Raw genomic sequence first — 21465 nt, forward strand, 5'->3', positions numbered from 1 at the left:
AGGCGGGGGGGGGGGGGGTCTGGGGAGATTTTGAGTGTATGCAGACCTTATCTGTACCAGGAGGACAGAGGTAGAGAGGTTGTTTTCGATAGACCTTAGGCTCAAGAAAAAAGAATTAACAGGAGTAAAGAAGTCATCTCAAAATACTATAAGAGATTCTAGAAATATAGCGGATCCAGATAAATTACTTGTACATATTTAGTGGATTTTTAAGCATAAAATATTGGATTTGAGCCAAAACTATCAGGAAACTTCACGGCAGTGCCGTCCCTGCTGAGCTGTCATATGGACATCAATACTTATCTTATTTGGTTTTTTCTCATGTTAACCTTTGGATTGTGTGTTTGTAATGTTAGATTGGCTGTAGATTTTCTGTTATATGTGAAGAGTTTATTAAGTAACCTCTTAATTATCATGTTGACTGTTATCTTTTGCTTCAAACAAACTGCTCTAGTGCTCTTTGATTGCCAAGTTTCGACCTATTTTTATGATTTACTTATCAAAAGATTCTATTTTTTATAGGTTGGTAACTTGGTTTTCTTTATTTGATTCATTCTTTTGGATGGTGTTATTTTTATTGCAAGTTTTGAGGGTTAAGTTTAATATCTTGTCTTTTGTGATTTGGGTTCCGGAGTTGTCATATGGACACCAGTACTTGTTTTTGGTATTTTCTCGGGTTGAGGTTGGATTGTGGGTTATAGAATTTTGGATTGACTGTAGATTTTCAATTGCATGTGAAGAGTTTATTAAGTAACCTCTTAATTGTCTTGTTCACTGTTATCTTCTGCTGCAAAAAAAAACCTGCTCTTTGATTGCCAAGTTTCAGCCAATTGGTTCTTGCAAAGATAAGATGTCAGTGAAAAGCTGATTGTAGCAATGTTATTGGATTTGATTTGCCTAAAGACCCTTCTGGTCCATCTCTTTTGCAGCATTGATTGTGTTCGAAGACATGACTCTTTCCTAGGTGGAAGTAAGTAAATAAAAAAGATTAGGAAGTGAATGGATATTTAATCCTGTCTGCAATATGGGGTTTGGTCACTCTAATGATCTAATCCGTTATGCTAGACTTCGAGGCTGATCAAATAACGAACTTGCTCCCCTCGTACTTATCAAAAACTTGTTCCCCTTGCTTAAAGTGGGGATGAAGGTTTTGCCTCTAAAAAAATCAGACATTATTTAGATAAAATAAATTGGTAATCTTATGATTATTGCTTGAGCTTAGTAAAGATTAAGGTCGGATAGGATTTAGTAGAAGCTTAAGAGAAACTTTGATTGACGCGCTCTGAGGAAAATAGGAGAGTTGTGGCTACGTACTTTTGCACAAAGCTCTCTGCTACAATTTTCCTTCCTGGTTTTGGAGCATGTTGATCAAGTCTCACCTTAAGTTTCTACCTTTTTGTCCCCATAATTAAGCAAACAATGAAAGATGAGCTTAGTAAATATGTGATTTTTTGCTTATGCGGTAACAACATACTAAAGTCTAAGGAAGTAATGTTTCTTTAATCCTGCCTACAGTGTATTTAGTCAATGTAATCCTTAAGCTAATCTTGGAGGCTGGTTTCATAAAAAAGGAGGTTAGTCCTGGAGGCTGATAAAAAATTGAAGGTGCGTGATAGGATGTATTCTGCTTTTGTGTTTAGGTTAAACCCACTGGAGCAAAACAGATGAACAAATGCTTTCATTAAGTATCTTGTTCTTTATCCTAAAAGAAAAATTAACTATCTTGTTCCTCATGCACCTTATCAAAAACTTGTTGCCTAGCAAAAAGTGGGGATGAAGGTCTTGCTTCTAAAAGAATAAAGACATTATTTATGTAAAATAAATGGCGAATCTTACGATTATTGCTCGATCTTAGCCAAGATTGAGGTTTAGTAGAAGCTTTGATTGATAGTCTCTGATACCATGTAGGAAAATAAGTGAGCTCTGCTAGATACTGTCACAAAGCTCCATGTTACACATTTTTCCTTAATGGTTTTGGAGTTTATTGATCCAGCCTCACATCAAGTTTCTACTTTCCTAGCCCTATAATTAAGCTAACTATGAAGAAAGTGAGAGAAATCCTTCTGTCCCGTTGAACTAACAGTTCCTTCTAATTTTAGTGAAAAAGGATCTGTGTAGACGATACCTACTACTAGTTTTGGGTTGACGCATAGTTATTGCTATTATAGTGTTTCAAGAATCCGTCCTTGCTGAAAACTAAGGGCTGAAGGATGTAGAACTTTAATTACATGCAAGATTTATTGTTGCATATGTTCTTTTCCGATACCTCTAAAAGTATGACGTGAAGTTTCCATCCTACATTGTACTTTTTAAAAAGTACCATGCAGAGTCTCCGTGCTGGATCAACTTTTCGATTCTTCTTGAGAAGCGGAGGTAATTCTGAAGAAGTACCAAGCACTGAATTTCCTCATTTGTTCTTTTTTACTAATAAATGATATTAACAAACTTTACATAAAACATGTAATGAGGACATAATGATTTGTTAGTAAACTGACATTAGGAATGGAATCCTTTCCTTTTCGCATGGGACACTTGCATACCCGCTTATCTGTTTGGTGTTGCAATGTTATTTTGTGCCCTATGTGAGTCTGAAGATCCTAAAATGACATTTAAATAGAGAACACATTATATGGCTGTTGGAGACTTCTTCATTGCGTTTGTCCTTTCGTATTCTTGTATAGTGCAAGTGCCGTCTTTTATGCTTTTAGACTTGGGCATATATCACGCTCCGAAACTTATGATCTTAATGACCATTAGCTGCTTATACTTTGTTGAAAAGGTTATTGTTTCTAGAGTTCAAGTAATATGCACCGTCTATGTAAATAATTTTTACACTATCAGGTCATCATTACCCCTTGTAGAAGGTAAGGTATCTTATTTTCAAATCTCACATTTTAAGGAGGCTTACGTGTAGATAACCTTTGAATGACCTGATGGTGTAAAGAATTATTTATATTGACAGTGTATAAAACTTAAACTCATGTTTATATAGCTGGTCGAGCTGTTAAACTGAACTCTGTGACATAGCTGCTTGATTGCTGGTTTTGAGATGTCTTTGTTTTTCGATATTTCAACTCTTTGTGATAGTTTCTATAGATAATCATGTATAAGGTGCAGTTGATGGAATTTCAATGCCAATTAAGCTAACATTGTCCTATTTTTGGTTTCCACTTGTGCAGGCTTGGCGAATCTTACAATTACTGGTGAGCTTTCTATTCGAACCCCTCTTCACTATTTACCCTTTCTTCTTCTCTTCAAGAAAGAATGTTGTGTCACGTTTTCGTGAGTTAACTTGGAAGTTTTTCTTCCCTTAATACAATTATTTCTAAGATTATGCATACTGAAATGCCTTCTGATGAATACAAAAAATATGTAGTCCTTAAGAATAAGGCTAATTAGATGATAGTGATAAACTTCCCTAAATTGAATTTCACCTTGACGATGGATACTTAAACCTCCTGAATGATCTGATCGAATCAAATTGAATTTGAGTTTTTCTTTAAGTAAGTTCTGACTTTGAGATTCGATTCTTTAGATCTTAAACCAAGCTACTTCATTAAATAAGCACTGCCTGACTATTAGCCTAATATAGATGCGTCGCCTAAATACACTTTTAGGCAACTTGTCGTCCTATAGCATATTTTGGACCCTCAGATGCGGTTATGAACAAGTATAGAGTGTATAGTGCTAAAACCAGTAAGTCTCAGGAGTGGAAAAGACAAGGGAAACAACGAAAAAAAGCTGCATTGGTTTAAGTAACGTGCTCACAGATGCTATATGTAATTTACAATGCAAGAAGTATGTTCCTCGTCACAAAAACAGTTTAGAGATATTTGTTGTGATTTCCTCTTACCGCGTGTCTTCCACTTCTCCTTATTACAAACTCAAAAATGTATTCATACTGCTCTTGCATGTATTGCTTCTAGGAGCTTGGTTATCTAGAACCTATGTTGCTCGGACTCTCCAAAAATGTTGCTGCCCCGTGTCGGATCCTCTAAAAAGTACTACTTTTGGAGGATCCAACACACGCCTGGCGGCATATTTGAATAGTCCGAGCAACAGTCTAGAACATCTGCAAAAGATTGTTGAAATCATGACATGCTACATCGTATAATTTTCCTATTGGTAACAGACTGCGGAAAAGATGATCCGGATCTTAAGGAGGAGATGGAGAAACAGTTTGTGGATTTATTATCGGAAGAGCTGAAACTGCAGGAGGCTGTTGACAAGGAGCACGTCCATCATATGAACATCACCTTTGTGGAGGCGAGGAGGTTAGCTACCGAGTACCAAAAGGAGGCTGAGAAATGCATTGCTACAACGGAAACTTGTGAAGTCGGGAGAGAAAGAGCTGTCGTGTTGTATGCCAAGGAAATGAAGTTGACTAACCTTTGGGAACGCAGAGCGCGCCAAGCTGGTTGGAAAGACTGAATACAAAAATGAAGTTTTCATCACACTAGTTCAAATTTTGTTGTCCACTCTGTAGCTTTATGCTAGTTGTATTCTCTCTATGAGCACAAAATTGCTCATATTTCTTCATCTAATATATGTATTTTACTTGCTCTCCTGTGTACCTTGTCATGATCATATGAAATATAAACTTTCCCACTATAGTTTCTATGATGTTCACTCTGTCATTGATGTCGTTATACACCTTTTTAGTGCACGTTCTCGAGTTTGAGTCATGAGAGTTTGAGAATATTTCCACGAGGGGAAACATTCCCACCTTAGTAGGCCCTCTTAGGCGTGAATTTGAATTAGTTGAATCAGTGTCTTGTACGCTGTATGGTTTGTTCGTGTTCATGCAGGGTTTCGGTGAGTATTAGTGGTTGCACTAAGGCTCTCCTTCCATGTACTTGAATAAATTATTTTAGGTTTATTAATAGTATGAAAGTTAGCATTAAACAGACTAATTAAGTCATTTAATAATTGTATTTTGTGGAAGACTCTTGATTTAACGTTAGGATAAACCATCTACATAATTAATATGTGATTAACCATATTAATTAGTTAATCCCACACCGGCCAATGTGAACAGTGAATGAGCAAATGTTAGTGGTATAAAATTTGGACTGGGCGACTGAATAAACATATTTACCTGGACGGGGTCAATGGATAATCAATAAGGTCCATGACCTAGGTTGATGACCTTCATTGCACTATGAAGGGGTATTAGCCTAAGGTCGGCTCAAGTGGTCAAGCCTATGTCATAATTTGTGGAGTGGGGGCCTGCGTCCACGCGGCCCCTTCCAATTTTAAGTCCAAATTTTGGGTCTTTGGCCCTATTTCAATTTATATTGAGTAAAAAATTAAATAACTAAATCATACCTAACTAATTTTTACATAATTAATATTAATTCTAATGAATAATCAAACAATTCCTTGCTCCACAACTTAGTACATTACTATAAAGATATTTTGGTATACAAAACATCATTTTGGTGCACAAAAAATTCATATTTATATAGGGTTCTAGAAAGGAGCTAGTATGGTGCACAAAACATTCACATTAATGTAGAGGGTTCGAGAAAGTGTCGCATTTCAAATAGTGTGATATAGTCAACCTATCATAATGCACAAAATATTTATATTCAAGCAAAGTTCGAGAAGCGCGACATTTCAAATAACGCAATCTTTAGTGACTGCCTTCCACAACTCAAACCCGTAAACTTGGTGACTACTTTCCCAACTCGAGCCCGTCCGCCCAACTTATACATAACTATCCTCTGTTATTCTGAGATGTCTGTTTTTTTCAAATTTCCCTCTCAGCTTTCTTACCAAGAAAATGAACCTCTAAATTTATGCTCCAATCTCTAAATCTGTGCATCTACTACTACAATTTTCATACAAAAAAATAGCTTAATTCCTCTTTCTGCTTGAAATTATTATCAAAAAATCATGTATAAACCCAGAAATTTGATTAAAATAAGCTACTCTTTTACATTTTGGGGTTCAAATTATTTGCTAAGTAATGATCATGGCCGCCTTCTGAACCGTCCATTCCTTTCAAGAACATATTCAAAACCCAAGAAACAGATTCCATTGCAAATGAAATCAGAACCCCACTTGGAAAAACAGTCCATTTTTAGCTGCAATAAAATGATTACGAATTTAGGCCGTCAAGGTAAAGTTAAAGAAGCACGGCAACTGTTCGACGAAATGCCTCAAAGGGATGTTGTTTCTCATGCTTCGATGATTACTATTTATCTTAAACATAAGGATCTTCCTAAAGCAGAGAGATTGTTTTATTCCATGCCTGAGAGGAATGTAGTGTCTGATTCTGCTATGGTTCATGCTTACGCGAAAGCTGGGAGGATCGATGAGGGTCGGAGAATCTTTGATTTGATGCCAGATAGAAATGTTTACGCGTGGACCAGTTTGATTTCTGGGTATTTTCAGAACCGTAGAGTGGACGAGGCTCGAAAGTTGCTTCAACAAATGCCTGAGAAAAATGTGGTCACGTGGACTACAGCGATGGTGGGGTATGCTCAAAATGGTTTGATTGCTGAGGCACGATGTATTTTCGATCAGGTTCCTGAGAAAAATGTCATTGTTTGGACGGCTATGATCAGGGCTTATGTTGAAAATCATCAAGTCGATCAAGCCCTTGAGCTATTTGATAAGATGCCAGAACGTAATTTGTATTCTTGGAATGTTATGATTCAAGGCTGTTTAAATGATAACAGGGTGGAGAAAGCTTTGGAACTGTTTAATGCAATGCCATGGAGAAATATGGTTTCTTGGACAACTGTTGTTACTGGTCTTGCACGAAATGAGATGATAGAAATGGCAAGAGAGTACTTTGATCAAATGCCAAACAGGGATCCTGCTGCATGGAATGCCATGATAACAGCTTATGTTGACGAAGGCCTAGTGGCCAAGGCCAACGAACTTTTTGATTCGATGTCTAATAAAGATCTTGTAACTTGGAATGTAATGATTGATGGGTATGCTAAAAGTGGCCTCGACGGTGAAGCCTTAAAGCGTTTCATTCTCATGCTTCGGTCGGGCTTAAGGCCGAATCCTACTACTCTTACCAGTGTAGTGACCTCATGTGGGGGCATCCAGGAATTAATGCAAGCTCATGTTCTTGTTTTACTTCTAGGATTTGACCAAAACACTTCACTTAATAATGCTCTTGTCACGATGTACTCCAGATGTGGAGATATAAACTCATCATTGATTACTTTTGAGAATCTAAAAGTAAAGGATGTTGTTTCGTGGACAGCAATAATACTGGCATATGCTAATCATGGTCTTGGCAAACAAGCATTGCAAGCCTTCGCGCAGTTGTTAAGGTCCGGTAACAAGCCAGATGAAATCACTTTTGTGGGACTCTTGTCAGCTTGTAGTCATGCTGGTCTTGTTAAGAAAGGTCAAAAGTTCTTCGAGTCAATGAGGCATGCCTATGGTTTAGAACCAAGGGCAGAACATTATTGTTGCCTTGTTGACATTTTAGGTCGTGGTAAGTTAGTTGATGAAGCTATAAGGGTGGTGCACCAGATGCCTCCTGAGGAACGTGATGGTGCTGTTCTAGGGGCTTTACTTGGTGCTTGTAAGTTGTATGGAGATGTTGGAGTAGCTAATCAGATCTGCAATGAAATAGTAGAGCTTGAACCGGGTAACTCAGGGGCTTATGTACTGATGGCAAACGCTTATGCAGCTTCTGGGAGATGGGGTGATTTTGCGCAAGTAAGAAAGAAAATGAAGGAGAGGAAGGTGAAAAAGGTACCCGGTTTTAGTGAAATAGAAGTCAATGGGAAAAATCACATATTTTTTGTGGGAGACAAGTCTCACCCTGAGAAAGAGGAGATTTACACACTTATTAAAGAAAATTTATTGCCTCTAATGCAAGAGAAGATGATTTAGATGAATCAAAGAGATGCATCGAAAACCAGGGATTGAAGAATTTAATTTGAAAGGTGACCAGGTCAGGCGATTAGATTACACTCCTATTCAAATGTTAGTTCACTCTGACCACCTTCTATCCCCTTCAATTGCTTGTGAACGGAGCTAGAGGCCCCTATACAGGTTCGGCACCAGCTGAGGGTAGACTTTGGGACTCATTATCCATTGAGTTTCGAACCGTGCACCACCTGACTCTCTCGAGAAAGTGATTTTTTTTTGGTTATACTAACAAAATGCACATGTAAACATTTCTTTGTTGATGCAAAAGAAAATCACATATGTACATTTCTCTATCATAAATCCTTGCTTGAGGTGTGTAAACGAGTTAATACTCTTCTGTTCTCCTGTTGTGCATATAAAGTCGATCAAGCTCTTGAGCTATTTGATAAGATGCCAGAACGTAATTTGTATTCTTGGAATGTTATGATTCAAGGTTGTTTAAAGGATAACAGGGAGGATAAAGCTTTGGAACTGTTTAATGCGGTGCCATGGAGAAATGAGGTTTCTTGGACACTATCGTTACTGGTCTTGCACGAAATGGGCCTCTAATGCAATATATGATTTGGATGAATAAAAGAGATGCATTGAAAAAAAGGATTGAAAAATTTCATTTGAACCATTTGCTTATGAAAATTCCGAAGCTCTCCGTAGAAAGGCGACCAGGTCAGTTTTATTCACCTTTAAGTCATGTACTGTGGGAGTAGAGAACATTTAATATGGGAGTCTCATATATTAGTCCTGTTGTGCATAGAAATGAAACATAACCTTATCAAGGAATCCCACATTGAGAACTAACAAAAGTCAGAAAGGAGAGAAGTCGTTTAAAAGCGGCAGGCCGAGCCTTGATTAAAGCATACCTTTCTCGGCCTTTTGGCTAAGATCAAGTGTAGTATCTGTTCTTATCAGTTTAATATCTGATATGTGAGTCATCGACTCACACGATATTAACTCTATTTTTTAAGGGGGAGGAACTATCAAGGTAGCTTGCTACCTGGGTCTTCGCGCGTCGCCCATGTGTTGCACTACTGCACGGGCCTGACGCACCCCACCAAATCTAGTTCAAATATATTTGAGCCTTTTTCTGATTCCACATTATAAACTGATAAATCTTTATCTCTTTTTTAAAAAACTTTACCAGTAAATACAAAGATACCTAGTTTAGAAACAATAATAACAACAACAGAAACATTAACACACTCTGTTTGGATGGTGGTTATGTATTTTTTTCATAATGTATCGTATTGTTTTAAGGGTTGTTTTAGTGACTACAATGTTTGAATATATTGTATCGTTCTCCATCAATACATTATGTCACACACCAATAATTTGAATGATAAACCTACAAGAAAGTAGGATACGAGGTGTAGCTATAAGGTAATGACAAATGGAAATTTTCGTCATTATCTAACAAATGAATTTAAACAATAAAAAACAATAATTTAAGTAACAATCAACACAAACATGGTATTAAAACTAACAATACAATATAATACAACAGGTAACAACCAGCCAAAACAAAGTGTAAGCTGAAACTGTGTATGTTGCAAGACAATAATGCATGAAGTATATACTAAAACTTCATCCTTCTTCTTTTCTGCCGTCTTCTCTTTTTTGCCTCAATTCTTCTCTTTGCCTCAATTTTCAAAAGGATCCTGTTGATCTGTTGGTTGACAATTCTCACAAACCATTTTGGTCTCCCTGTTAAGAAAATGATATATACTATAAACATCCCAAACACTGATCCACAACCACATCCTATTATCGCAGCTCTCCAATCCATAAAACCTGAATCTTCTTCGTCTTCAATATCAGTCACAGTAGAAGGAGGCATCTCATTATCTCCGCAGTTTCTTGACAAGGGAAATCCGCATAACCCAGCATTTCCTGAATATGAGTCATTTTCAAATGTATCAAGCTGTGGACCTCTAGGTATGCTTCCCATCAGGTGGTTCTGTGAGAGATTCATGACAGCAAGAGATTTCAGTGAAGCAACTTCTTGAGGAATGTTCCCAGAAAGTTGGTTCCACGAAAGGTCTAACGACTCAAGAACAGATAAATTTCCAAAAGACTGAGGTATAGGTCCAAGAAGGCTGTTGTGTGACAAATTCAACCCGCGAAGTGAACCAAGATTTCCAATGGAGTTTGGTACATTACCTTTAAATCTGTTATTTGAGAAATCAATGGTTGTGAAGATAGAAAGAATCCTCACAAGTTCAATCTGCTGTCCTTTTATAGACAATGTCAAGGAATCATGGTATCGAACTTCTCCAATATACATTAAAGGAATTCCCGTTTGATCTTCTATTATCATGGATTTCAAGTTGTTGAAAAACCTTTCTGACAGGTTTCCAGTGAAGTCATTATAAGAGAGATCAAGGATTTTCAGCTTTGAGAATAAGACTTGGTTTCTTGAAATGGTAATCGGGCCATGTAATTTATTGGATCTCAAACTGAGAACTTGCAGCCTAGGAAGTGATCCTAACCATTTGGGAAATGTATCATTCAACAAGTTTTCTCCGAGATCAACTACTTCGAGCCCTCTGCAATTGGTAAGCTTTCTTGGTAACATTCCTTCTAGTTTATTTTTCCGCAAATTGAGACTTCTCAGACTACTTCCCTTACCAAAGTTATTTGGAATTGTCCCACTAAAATGATTGTTGTGCAGGTCCAACACTGAGAGACTTGTGCTCATGTTCACTAAACATTTTGGAATTACTCCACTCAGGCTGTTATTGGACAAATCAAGAATCAAAAGGGAACTCATTTTGCATAATGGTGAATTAGGTAACTTCCCGGTGAAGTTATTGTTCGAGGCTATGAAGAGGAACAATAAGGGAGGTGGAGCAGGTAATTCTCCTTGAATCAAGTTAGATCCAATATCAAGATTGTAAAGACTCTCAAAGTTATGAAGCAGGTCAATAGCCGTTAGAAAGTTGCTAGAAAGATTCAAATAAGACACTGAGACTTGCCAATTAGACCATGCCCAATCAGGAATTTTTCCATGCATGTTGTTGTTGGAAAGATCTAAGTTACCAATGTATTTTGCAGCTCGTAGGAAATTTAACTCCCTTATGTTGCAAGAAGATGCATACAAACTTCCAAGAGAACTAGGCAAGGATGCATCTTTTTGACTGGAAAATACAGACAGATTGTTAAAAGAAAGGCCAAGACGTCGAAGTTGTTTGCATTTTGAAAACAACCCAATATCTAGACCACCAGAAAGGTTGTTTGTAGAAAGATCAAGTGTTGTCAAGTTCACTAGTTTAGAGAATGATGTTGGAATAGGTCCATTCAGCTTATTGTCACTGACATCAACAACTTCTAACAAGTTGTATCTAACTTCCTTAAGTTGACCAGCAAGTTGATTGCCTCTCAAAACTAAGTATTTTAAGGAAGGAAGATTGAATATCCAAGATGGTATTTCTCCGCTAAGGGAGTTATATGGTAGGAAGAGCAAGATGAGGTTAGGGAATCCGGTGCTGACGCTAGAAGGAATAGCACCAGTTATAGAACAATTTGAGAGGTCTAAACTCTCTAGCTCTGTTAGGTTTGTAACCGAGGATGGAAAAAGGCCCATAAAGAGGTTATATGAAAAGGATAAAGATTTGAGCTTGGTGAAGTTACCGAAAATATTTGGAATGTTGCCTGTAAGGTTGTTAGATGAGATATCAAACTCAACAAGTTGCACCAGCTTTAAGATTGTTGATGGTAGTTGACCATTGAAGTTGTTGGAGAAGAGTTGCAAACTCGTGAGCTCGGTGAGATCACCGATAGTTGGAGGAATGTTACCAGAGAAGTAGCAGCTTGATATATCTAATTTCCTTAAAGAGTTGAGATGACCAATAGAATCTGGTATATTCCCCGAAAAGCCTGAGGAAGAAAGATCTAATTCCCTTAAAGAGTTGCTGCAGTTCCATTGAGTTGTTGGCAAATGCCCTGTGAGATACAAGTTGCTCCCTAAGTTAAGCATTTGCAATCTTGGTAAATGGAAAATGTCATCAGGGATTTTCCCAGACAATTCCGTTCCGACAAGATTCAGCTCTTGTAAGGAAGAGGACAAGTTTGATGGAAGTGATGAAGATATATATGTTGAGGTGAGGTAAAGCTCCCTTAGTTGAGTTAAGTTTTGAAGGAGCATTTTGAAAGTGTGAGGCTCAACTCTCAACTCCTCAATACCTGCAGAAAGATCAAGTGATATCAACTTAGATAGATATGAGACTTGTAAAGGTACTGTCCCTGAAAAACCAGAACGCGATAGATTAAGATGTGTCAAACTCGGAAACCATCCAAATTTGCTTGAAATTTGGGAAGGTGAGAAATCATTGTAAGCTAAATTAAGGTTTTGAAGATGAGAAAGTTGGAAGAGGGTGCTGTTGGAGTCAATTGTTCCATGAAGTTGGCTACAACTAAGATCAAGACGAGTTATTCAACCTGTAACTTTATCACATGTTACACCATCCCAAGTACAACAATCAGTGGTTCTATTCCAAGAAAGTGTCTTTGGATAGGGAAAGTAACCATTGGATTCACAATCAGCAGAAGCAGAGTCATCTATGGACAGTTTAAGCTTCAGGTTTTGCAAAACCAAACTCTCGTCTCGTCGACATAGATGACTTGAAAAGATAACAAGTGGATATTGCAACACAAGAAGAAGAAGAAGAAGAAGAAATAGACAGCCCATGATCTGCACAAAAATAATAAGTACTTGAGGAATGAAGGAATAATTCACAAGATTTTATATACTTGAGGTATGAAATATCTTCCTTGACTCCTTCTAGAACAAGTAACAAAATCCAGCATCATTGATCGTCAAATCATTACGCAGCTTGCATTCATAGTTAGGCAACTTTGTGTGTGTATATGTTAAATGTCAACTCTATTTTTTCTGTTTGACTGACGGTTTGATCGCGCTAGGAGTATCTTTGACATTCAAACTTGATAAATTCAGATGATTGCGACTCTATATATAAATGACTAGACATCCGTCACCCCAGTGATTTGATCTAGTGGTCGATAAAGTGCATGCGAGATCAGGATTCAAATCCTGGGTTGCTCATGAACATCTCCTTGACTCCTTCTAGAACAAGTAATAAAATCCAGCCTCATTGATTGTCAAATCATTATGCAGTTTGCATCATAGTTAGGCAATTTTGTGTGCATATATGTTAAATGTCAACTCTATTGTTTTTGTTTGACTGACAGTTTGATCGTGCTATGAGTATCTTTGACATTCAAACAGGAAAAATTCAGATGGTTGCGACTCTATATATAAATGACTAGACACCCGTCACCTCAGTGATTTGGTCTAGTGGTCGATAAAGTGCATGAGAGATAAGGATTCAATCCCGGATGGCTCATAAATTTCTCTGACTCCTTCTAGAACTTGTAATTAAGAAGTATTTAAAGCTCCATACATGTTTGTCTATATAGAGTATATAATACTATATAATATCATAAATGTTATGAAGTCATAAACTGACTTTTTCTACTCATACCAAAATATGGCTATCCATATATTTATTTAGTCAATTGGTAATGCCTACCTGTCATGTTGAGAAAAATATCAAGATAGTCCCTTAAGTATACATCTAGAGTTATGTTTCATCCCTCTAATATTACAAAATGGAGACAGGCTGGTGCACTAAACTCTCGCTATGCTTGAGCAAGATATGAGGAAGGATCGGACCAAAAGGGTCCATTGTACGTAACCTTACCCTGCATTTCTTCAAAGAAGAGAAGTAAGTATAAAAGCTGTAGGCTGAGCACTAATTAAAGCATACCTTTCTCGGCCTTTTGGCTAAGATCAAGTGTAGTATCTGTTTTTATTAGTTTAATATCTGATATGTGAGTCATTGACTCACACGATATTAACTCTATTTTTTTAAGGGGAAGGTCTATCGAAGTAGCTTGCTACATGGACCTTCACACGTCGCCCATGCATTGCACTACTGCACGGGCCTGGCGCACCCTACCAAGTCTAGTTCAAGCTTCTTACTGACCTTTGCCTAATTTCACATTGTTTAATTGTTAAATCTTTGTTACTTTTATGTGTTGTAAATCTCTCTTTTGTTCTTGCAAATATTTCAGCACAAGCCACGACCAAGGTTTGTTTCTAGTTTGACCCCATATATCCCAATATACATGTATCTGGACACATCAAAATCTGGTAATATTCGTAATATTGTAAATTAGAGTGCATCTAAATAATTAGCTCCTAAACTAGTGTGATTTCTTTAAGTTTCCCAAATTTAAATTAATCAAATCACCAATAAATACGACAAGGTAGTCAACATCCATAAATAATTGGGATTCATAATTTCTAAAATAAGACAAATTACCTGCTAATCATATTTAAATACATGGCAAAGAGTAGCATATATCATCTTGCAACCAATTGTGTAATTGTTGCATTGTCAATGTCTAATTCCCCATTTGGAATATTATTGCCAACTTGATCTTCATCTTGTCTTGTAGAAAATGCAGGCCTCTTAGGGGAATTCATAACTAAATTTTCAATATTTTTGAACATAGATGAAATTTCCAACATTGTAGGCCTATCCAATGGATTGTTTTGGACACATAATATTGCAATTTGCATGCATTTCAATAGTTTACAAGAATGTGTTGTATCATCAAGTGATTGATCCATAAATTCCATGCCTTTACCATCTTTCCACATCTCAAATGCCTGTATTATTTATTTTTAAATAAATTATCAAAAATAATAATAATAAATAAAAAATAATGCATTATCAGTGTAATTTTTATCTATATTTGTCTTATTTTCAGGTTATTAATCTCATATAAGGTGTGTTTAGTACGGAAGAAAATATTTCTTACTTATTTTCTGATATTTTAGTAAGTATTTTTTTTCTTATATTAAGTTATTATAAATCTCAATATAATAAGTGAAGTTATCACAACTCACATATTCAAGAAGGTTTAAGTTGTCATCTGGACCATATAGACATGTATTCTTTTTTCCACTTATGATTTGAAGAAGAAGTACTCCAAAACTGAAAACATCAGATTTTGTTGAATATCTGCCTTCAATTGCATATTCAGGTGGAATATAACCCCTACAACACATTACAAATTAAATGAATAATATTAGTAAAGAATATAATTATTAAGATTCGAGTTGTGGAATCAGTCGTTGATGTTACATGCTAGTTTCAGGATAAACTCCCTACATCACATCTTTTAATACATTGACCCTTTCCTAAACCCTATGTGAACATGATACTGACTATTTTTTTTTTTAATGAATGTATATAATTAGATTTCATTCCAAATTATATGAATATAAATAATACTTACTTTGTTCCAACTATTCTGCTTGTATTTGCTTCAACTTCATCCTCCTTAAACATTCTTGCCATTCCAAAATCAGAAATCTTTGGTTTCATTTGTAAGTCCAATAGAATATTGCTGGCTTTTATATCCCTATGGATAATTGTTAATCTTGAATATTCTTGGAGGTATAATAGCCCTTGAATAATGCCTTCAATTATTTGCACTCTTTTTTCCCAATTTAGAACTAATCTTCTCACTTGATCTACATGTGGAAATACAAATCAAGTTGATCAAAAAACATATAAATACAAATTGTTAGAATATAGAAAATTGGAGTTTGATCTCATGTGCCTGTCAATTAAAGAAAGAAGGAGGTCAATTAAAAAAGAAAAAGTAAAAAGAGATGTTAATTAATATTTTATATTAAATGACAATATAATGAAATTTTTGTTCTAAGACTCTGAAGCGAAGGGAGGTGGTCCGAGTCTTGCCTATATGGTTATATAGCGCCAGCGTTGTTTGTAAGTCACGTTAGTGTAGGCACAACATAGTGTCATGGTATAGCATTAGCCGTTAGCCATGCAAAACTCGAAGCAGCATAGCTCTGCTAGCCAGTTGCCCCTATGCGATAGCTAGACTTAAAACGAGACTCTTAGTTCAATAGGGTTTGAAAGCAGTCTACAACGAATCAAGTAGGTTCAGTGACAACAAATAACAATCTTCACCACTTAATGTGGAGAATAGAAGGATAGGCTACAACACAACACAACCGTTTCATAGGTGGGGGCAAAGCACAGTTATTTACCCCACCCACCCACACACGTTAATTACCAAAAAATATCTTTAGCGTGAAGAAATTTAACATTATCAAGCCATCCAAAAGATCCCAACCTTCATGAAAAATGAAATATGTAATCATTAAAACAAGGCAAGCTACATGTTTGTAAATGTAACCTGATAATATAAAATTAATTTAGGGTAAAATTGAAAAATAAAAATCATTCTCACGACTTCTAATTTTAAATAGCCACATATTCTAATAATATCATAAAAAAAATAGTCAATTATTTAACGAATTTTCAAATACTGATTATTTTTTAATAAATGCATAGCCCATACGATTTTTACATTCCTCTGCACAATCGTTGTTTTTTAAATTATACAATAATGTAAAAATCTTTTTATGATGTATAAAAATTAAACTCAATATAACATGAAAAAAAGAAGGGAAAAGAATGACTTACTATAAATGTAGTAATCCAAGCTCTTGTTGGGCATATATTCATAAATCAACATTTTTTCTTCATTTTCAACGCAAAATCCCACAACTTTTACAAGATTTATATGTTGTAATTTTGCCGTAAGAATCACTTCATTTTCAAATTCTTCCAATCCTTGAGATGAAGTCTCTGATAGCCTTTTCACTGCTATTTTTTCCCCATTCTTCAACTTTCCCTAATTGAATTTAGAAGCAAATTCAAAATTTCGAGATGATTAAAGCATTATTACGAAGAAGTAGATATAAATATAAATTTGACCAAATGCAACCTAAAGATTTTTATTATTGAGCATACATCTTATACTTTTTTTAAAAAAAAATAATTCTTATTTACTGCTGCCCGTTCATTTTATTTGGCCCTTATATTAAAGATATTTTTTTTCTTTTTTACTTATCTATTTTATCAAATTAAGAGAGTTTTATTACTTCTGTTTTAATATTACGCTTAATATTAAATAGGTATATAAAGTAGTAGTAGTCAAATTTATAATTTCAAAGTATTATTAGTAAAGTTATTTTAATAAAATTCATTCCTAATCATTGGCGTAGTTATGATTTTTATTTAGAGTTCAAAATATGAAGAAGTAAACACAAGAAGTCGAAAGAGGTTCAACATCTACTATAAATAAACAAAAAATAATTTTAATCATATAAATAGTGTAATTTTTTGTGAATAAAATTTGAATAAACATCAGCTCTTGCTAGCTCCGTTCCTGCTCCTAATAAAAAAATTCTTTTAAGGATTGTATCGAGTTAACAACTCCTATTAGTAAATTCATCTTCTAGAAGACGTGTCCCGTCATTACTTTCATTTAGTTAGTTTAAAATATAATATCGTATTTTATCATGTTTAATTTTATTTTATCCTTAATATTTATAACCCCAATTATTCAATTATCATTTACTAGTTATTATTGACTTGGTCAATGTCATCTTTTCTTCATATTCAATACTCAGGATGTATTTTTACCCCAATAATCTATAATTATAAAAAAAAAACTAAACAAAAAATAAATATATATATGAAAATTAAATATTTATATTTATTAATTTAATATAAATATCGATAGAATTTACCTCATAAACTGGTCCATATCCACCTTCTCCAAGCTTATTTTCAAATGAAAAATTATTTGTAGCTTCCTTCATCTCATCAAAACTAAAAACTTGCAAATTGCTATTATCTCCACTTTTTCTTGCTTTATTTTTACTTCCTATTTTGTTCCTTTGGTTCCTCTCTAACTCTAATATAAAAAAATAAAAATAAAAAGAAGAATATTAATAACACTCCTAAATTCAGTTAATAATAATTTCAGATATTTTTAAAATATCTGAAAATATTAGAGTAAAAAAAATATATTTGTTTGACTTTTTAATGATAACATCTTCACGTAAAATTAATTGAAAAGAATAATTACCTTGAAACTTAGGTACTTGTCTCCTTCGAAGATACCAAATTATAAACACTAGCAATATCAATATTAGCAGTGCACCAATTGGAATCAAAATGATAACTAGTGGATTGAGTTTTTTCTTCTTGCTCACAATTTCTCCTTGTGTCACTCAATCAGCTTCTAAATTAAAAAAAAAACAATAAGAGAAAAAAACACAAATATTTGAGTCATTCATAAATTAATTGCAGATATAATACATAGATCGACATTCAAACATGATTTTTGTTAGCAAGTAAACATTGCACATCTAGATACTTTAAGTTGTGGAGAGCGACATATTTATATCCTAAAATAGGTCACGTGAACTTGTGGTTACTCCGTAATATTTTTTAAAACTGATATAATATTATTTGTTGACATTCATGCTATAAGAACAATTAATGGTGCATTTGGTGGAATATATGTTGAGTTGTTTACTTAGAAATCAATTCTCACTTAATACACATTTTACTTTATTTTTTTTAGTGGTGCACTCATGTTTTAGAAATCCTAAATTTATCTTTATTCGTAAACATTAGACACTGACATGACACATAATTTTTAGAGGTACTAGATGGTCGTGTACATATCGTTTTTTAATAAATATATATATTAAAAAAAAAAGATAATGAAATGGAGTTAATTTATACCTTGTGAAGCAGCATAAGAAAGAAGAGAATTCCAATTAGTGTCTCCTGAAATATCAAATGCATAGTAACCAAGCAATTCTCTGCTTTTAATATAAGAAACTTTAGTCCTGACACTTTGAATATCATCGTAACTAATCCAAGTATTTCCCGAATAACAATAATCTCCAACAATTGTTGCATTATACACCGTCGTAGCACGACGCTGCACTATAAAATCCCTAATTTGGTCATATCTCATCCACGGATTATCGTAAACGTCCGATTTTCCCATAGCCGGAGCCCTGAGACCATGAATATTCATATTATTCAATCACCACGCGTATCCGAAAAAGGGAATTCCGAAAACTATTTTTTGCGGCGGTACGCCTTCCTGGATCCATTGGTTGATTCCGTCACTACCACTCACTTGTTTCACCGGATCGAATAATTGTGCATGTGAATTCGTTTCTAAAGGAGACCAATTCGGTTCGTAAAAGCCGTATTCTAGTAGGTTAATCCAGTCTAAGTTTCTTGTCAATGATTGAATTGGGTATATCGAATCATTGACTCGGGGCGAACCGGAAACAGTTGCCGTGAAAAGTAAAGGAGCTTCGCCGGAGTTTCTGGCCTCTGTGTTGATAGTAATGCGCCACTCATTCAAAAGAATACCTTCATAAAAAAATATAATTAAATAAATAAAAATATATATCTTCGTCTAATTTTTACATTAAATTCTCTTACTATTGACTAACGACATAAGCTTTCAAATTTGTCGGTATGAAACTTAACCATTACGCAAAGTCCAAGGACAAATTCAAATTATTTTGTGTATTTCAAATACTTATAAATTTGCAAAGGGCCTACATGTTGAAAAGTATGTATTTTATTTTAGTCAATAAAGATAAATCTAAACTCATTTTTATAATGGACTTCAATTATTAGTGGAGAGCAAATCTATAATTATTTAGCAAAATTCAAGAGTAAATTTGAACTTTTTCTCTAGCTAAATAAATAAATATGATCTCTCTTTATACTCAATCTTCGATAATAACTGTCCACTATTGATTTGACACACCACTAAGAAATACTCCATCCGCCCTTTTTTATATGTCACCTTTTAACTTTGCACTTGCATTAAAAAATGATGTAACTTTACCCTTCTACCCTTATTTAATTTTTTTGGAACTCAAGTTTTCAATCAATGAATATGAATTAATTCATTTAACCGATGAACATGAATCATTTACTTAGCTTTTCTAAGTTGGTCAAATGTATATTTTCAAGGCTAATAACTCACAAGGATAAAAAAGGAATAATATGGTCATTTATGCATTGATTTTATGAAATGACAAGTATTATGGACCAACTATTTATAGAAAGGGATGACATATAAAAAAGGACGGAGAGAGTAATAAACAATAGGGGTATTATTACTATTTTATCCTTTGACTTTGTTAAATTTAATGCTTTGAGAAATGTGTTAGATGATAAATAGGAGTATTTCATAGCAAGGGTAAAATAGACACAAAAGATAAATTATTTCTTGATTTTCTAAACTAGACAAGTATTATTGGACAACTATTTTTAGAATAGTGCACAACTATTGTTGGACGGAGGGAGTAATATAGATGTTTTAAGATATGAAAGTAAGGTCATACAATTCAAAATTGTGTTGATTTTTTATATAGCAACTCAACTAATGCTTGATTCAATCTCCTTTAAAAAAATGACTTAATGAGATAATAACTATTAGTTGAGTGACTATATGAGAAATTAACTAATTAAAAATAATATCAAAGCAGACAAATATCTCATCAATTATTTATCTCTAGCAAATTAAACTCATAGATGAGATGACGACACGTACAGTACCTAAATTTGCCATGTCTGAATCAGATTCTGGAAATATCCAACTAAGATCAAGACCATGAAATACCAATTGTCTAGCTAATTTTATTGATAAATAGGAGTATTTCATAGCAAGGGTAAAATAGACACAAAAGATAAATTATTTCTTAATTTTTTAAACTGAACAAGTATTATTGAACAACTATTTTTAGAATAGTGCACAACTATTATTGAACGGGAGTAATATAGATGTTTTAAGATATGAAAGTAAGGTCATACAATTTAAAATTGTGTTGATATTTATATAGCCACTCAACTAATACTTGATTTCAATAGATGTTTAAAGATATGAAAGTAAGGTCATACAATTCAAAATTGTGTTGATTTTTTATATAGCAACTCAACTAATACTTGATTCAATCTCCTTTGGAAAAATGACTTTATGAGATAATAACTATTAGTTGAGTGACTATATGAGAAATTAACTAATTTAAAATAATATCAAAGCAGACAAATATCTCATCAATCATTTATCTCTAGCAAATTAAACTCATAGATGAGATGACGACACGTACAGTACCTAAATTTGCCATGTCTGAATCAGATTCTGGAAATATCCAACTAAGATCAAGACCATGAAATACCAATTGTCTAGCTAATTTTATTGATGAATCAATAAAACTTTTTCTTGAATTTGGTGTTGTAGCCATAACTCCATATGTTGTTTTATTTGAACCTCCTCCACCTATTGACAATAATGTTTTTGCAGTAGGATTTTTTTGTTGGACTATGCTTGTAAATTGTATGAATGATGAATTTGGTGAAGTGAGAATTAATTGATTGGATTGGAAATTAATATCAGCAAATCCACAAAAAAAATGAGAGAAAGGAGTTAAATCAATTTTGTCTAACGATAATTCACTCTCCCTTAGCCAGTAACCTCCCTTAATTGTAATATTTTGGCAATTAGAGAAGATGATTAGTTGGAGGAACAAAAATAAGAAAATATTAGCATACAGAAAGGCCATGGCTCAAACTAGTAAGTATATGATTATGGGTGAGAGATTATTAT

General features: G+C 34.3%; 4 protein-coding genes and 1 pseudogene across 4 annotated transcripts in view; 2 read left to right on the forward strand and 3 right to left on the reverse strand.

Annotated features, from left to right (window-relative positions):
* Nucleotides 1–4623, forward strand: part of LOC102597502 (uncharacterized) — a 5959-nt gene extending 1336 nt beyond the window's left edge. Inside the window, exons 2-3 of the mRNA XM_006343616.2 lie at nt 3180–3203; nt 4133–4623. Of these exons, the coding sequence (XP_006343678.1) occupies nt 3180–3203; nt 4133–4431 (323 nt within the window). The 3' untranslated portion in view covers nt 4432–4623. The remainder of the gene's footprint in view (nt 1–3179; nt 3204–4132) is intronic.
* A 1008-nt stretch (nt 4624–5631) lies between these two features.
* On the forward strand, nt 5632–8733 carry LOC102597817 (pentatricopeptide repeat-containing protein At1g09410-like). The gene has a single exon (XM_006343617.2). It carries the CDS (start codon nt 5899–5901, stop codon nt 7867–7869), a length of 1971 nt encoding a protein of 656 aa, XP_006343679.2. The 5' UTR covers nt 5632–5898; the 3' UTR covers nt 7870–8733.
* Nucleotides 8734–9478: 745 nt separating this feature from the next.
* On the reverse strand, nt 9479–12589 carry LOC102588203 (receptor-like protein 12). Its single transcript, XM_015307032.1, has 2 exons — nt 12340–12589; nt 9479–12144 (listed from the first exon to the last, which is right to left on the reverse strand). Exons 1-2 carry the CDS (start codon nt 12587–12589, stop codon nt 9479–9481), a joined length of 2916 nt encoding a protein of 971 aa, XP_015162518.1.
* Nucleotides 12590–14193: 1604 nt separating this feature from the next.
* LOC102588540 (G-type lectin S-receptor-like serine/threonine-protein kinase At1g67520) lies at nt 14194–18046 on the reverse strand (the record flags this gene model as incomplete). The annotated part of the gene is made up of 6 exons (XM_015307055.1): nt 14194–14596; nt 14837–14987; nt 15229–15466; nt 16449–16659; nt 17561–17727; nt 17902–18046. Coding segments are annotated over 6 exons (1221 nt in total), but the record flags the coding sequence as incomplete, so codon positions are not given.
* On the reverse strand, nt 17972–21449 carry LOC107057708 (chitinase-3-like protein 2; annotated as a pseudogene).
* Nucleotides 21450–21465: the final 16 nt, after the last annotated feature.

The sequence above is a fragment of the Solanum tuberosum genome, unplaced genomic scaffold (genome assembly GCF_000226075.1).
Source record: "Solanum tuberosum cultivar DM 1-3 516 R44 unplaced genomic scaffold, SolTub_3.0 scf00047, whole genome shotgun sequence".
Classification (NCBI taxonomy): domain Eukaryota; kingdom Viridiplantae; phylum Streptophyta; class Magnoliopsida; order Solanales; family Solanaceae; genus Solanum; species Solanum tuberosum.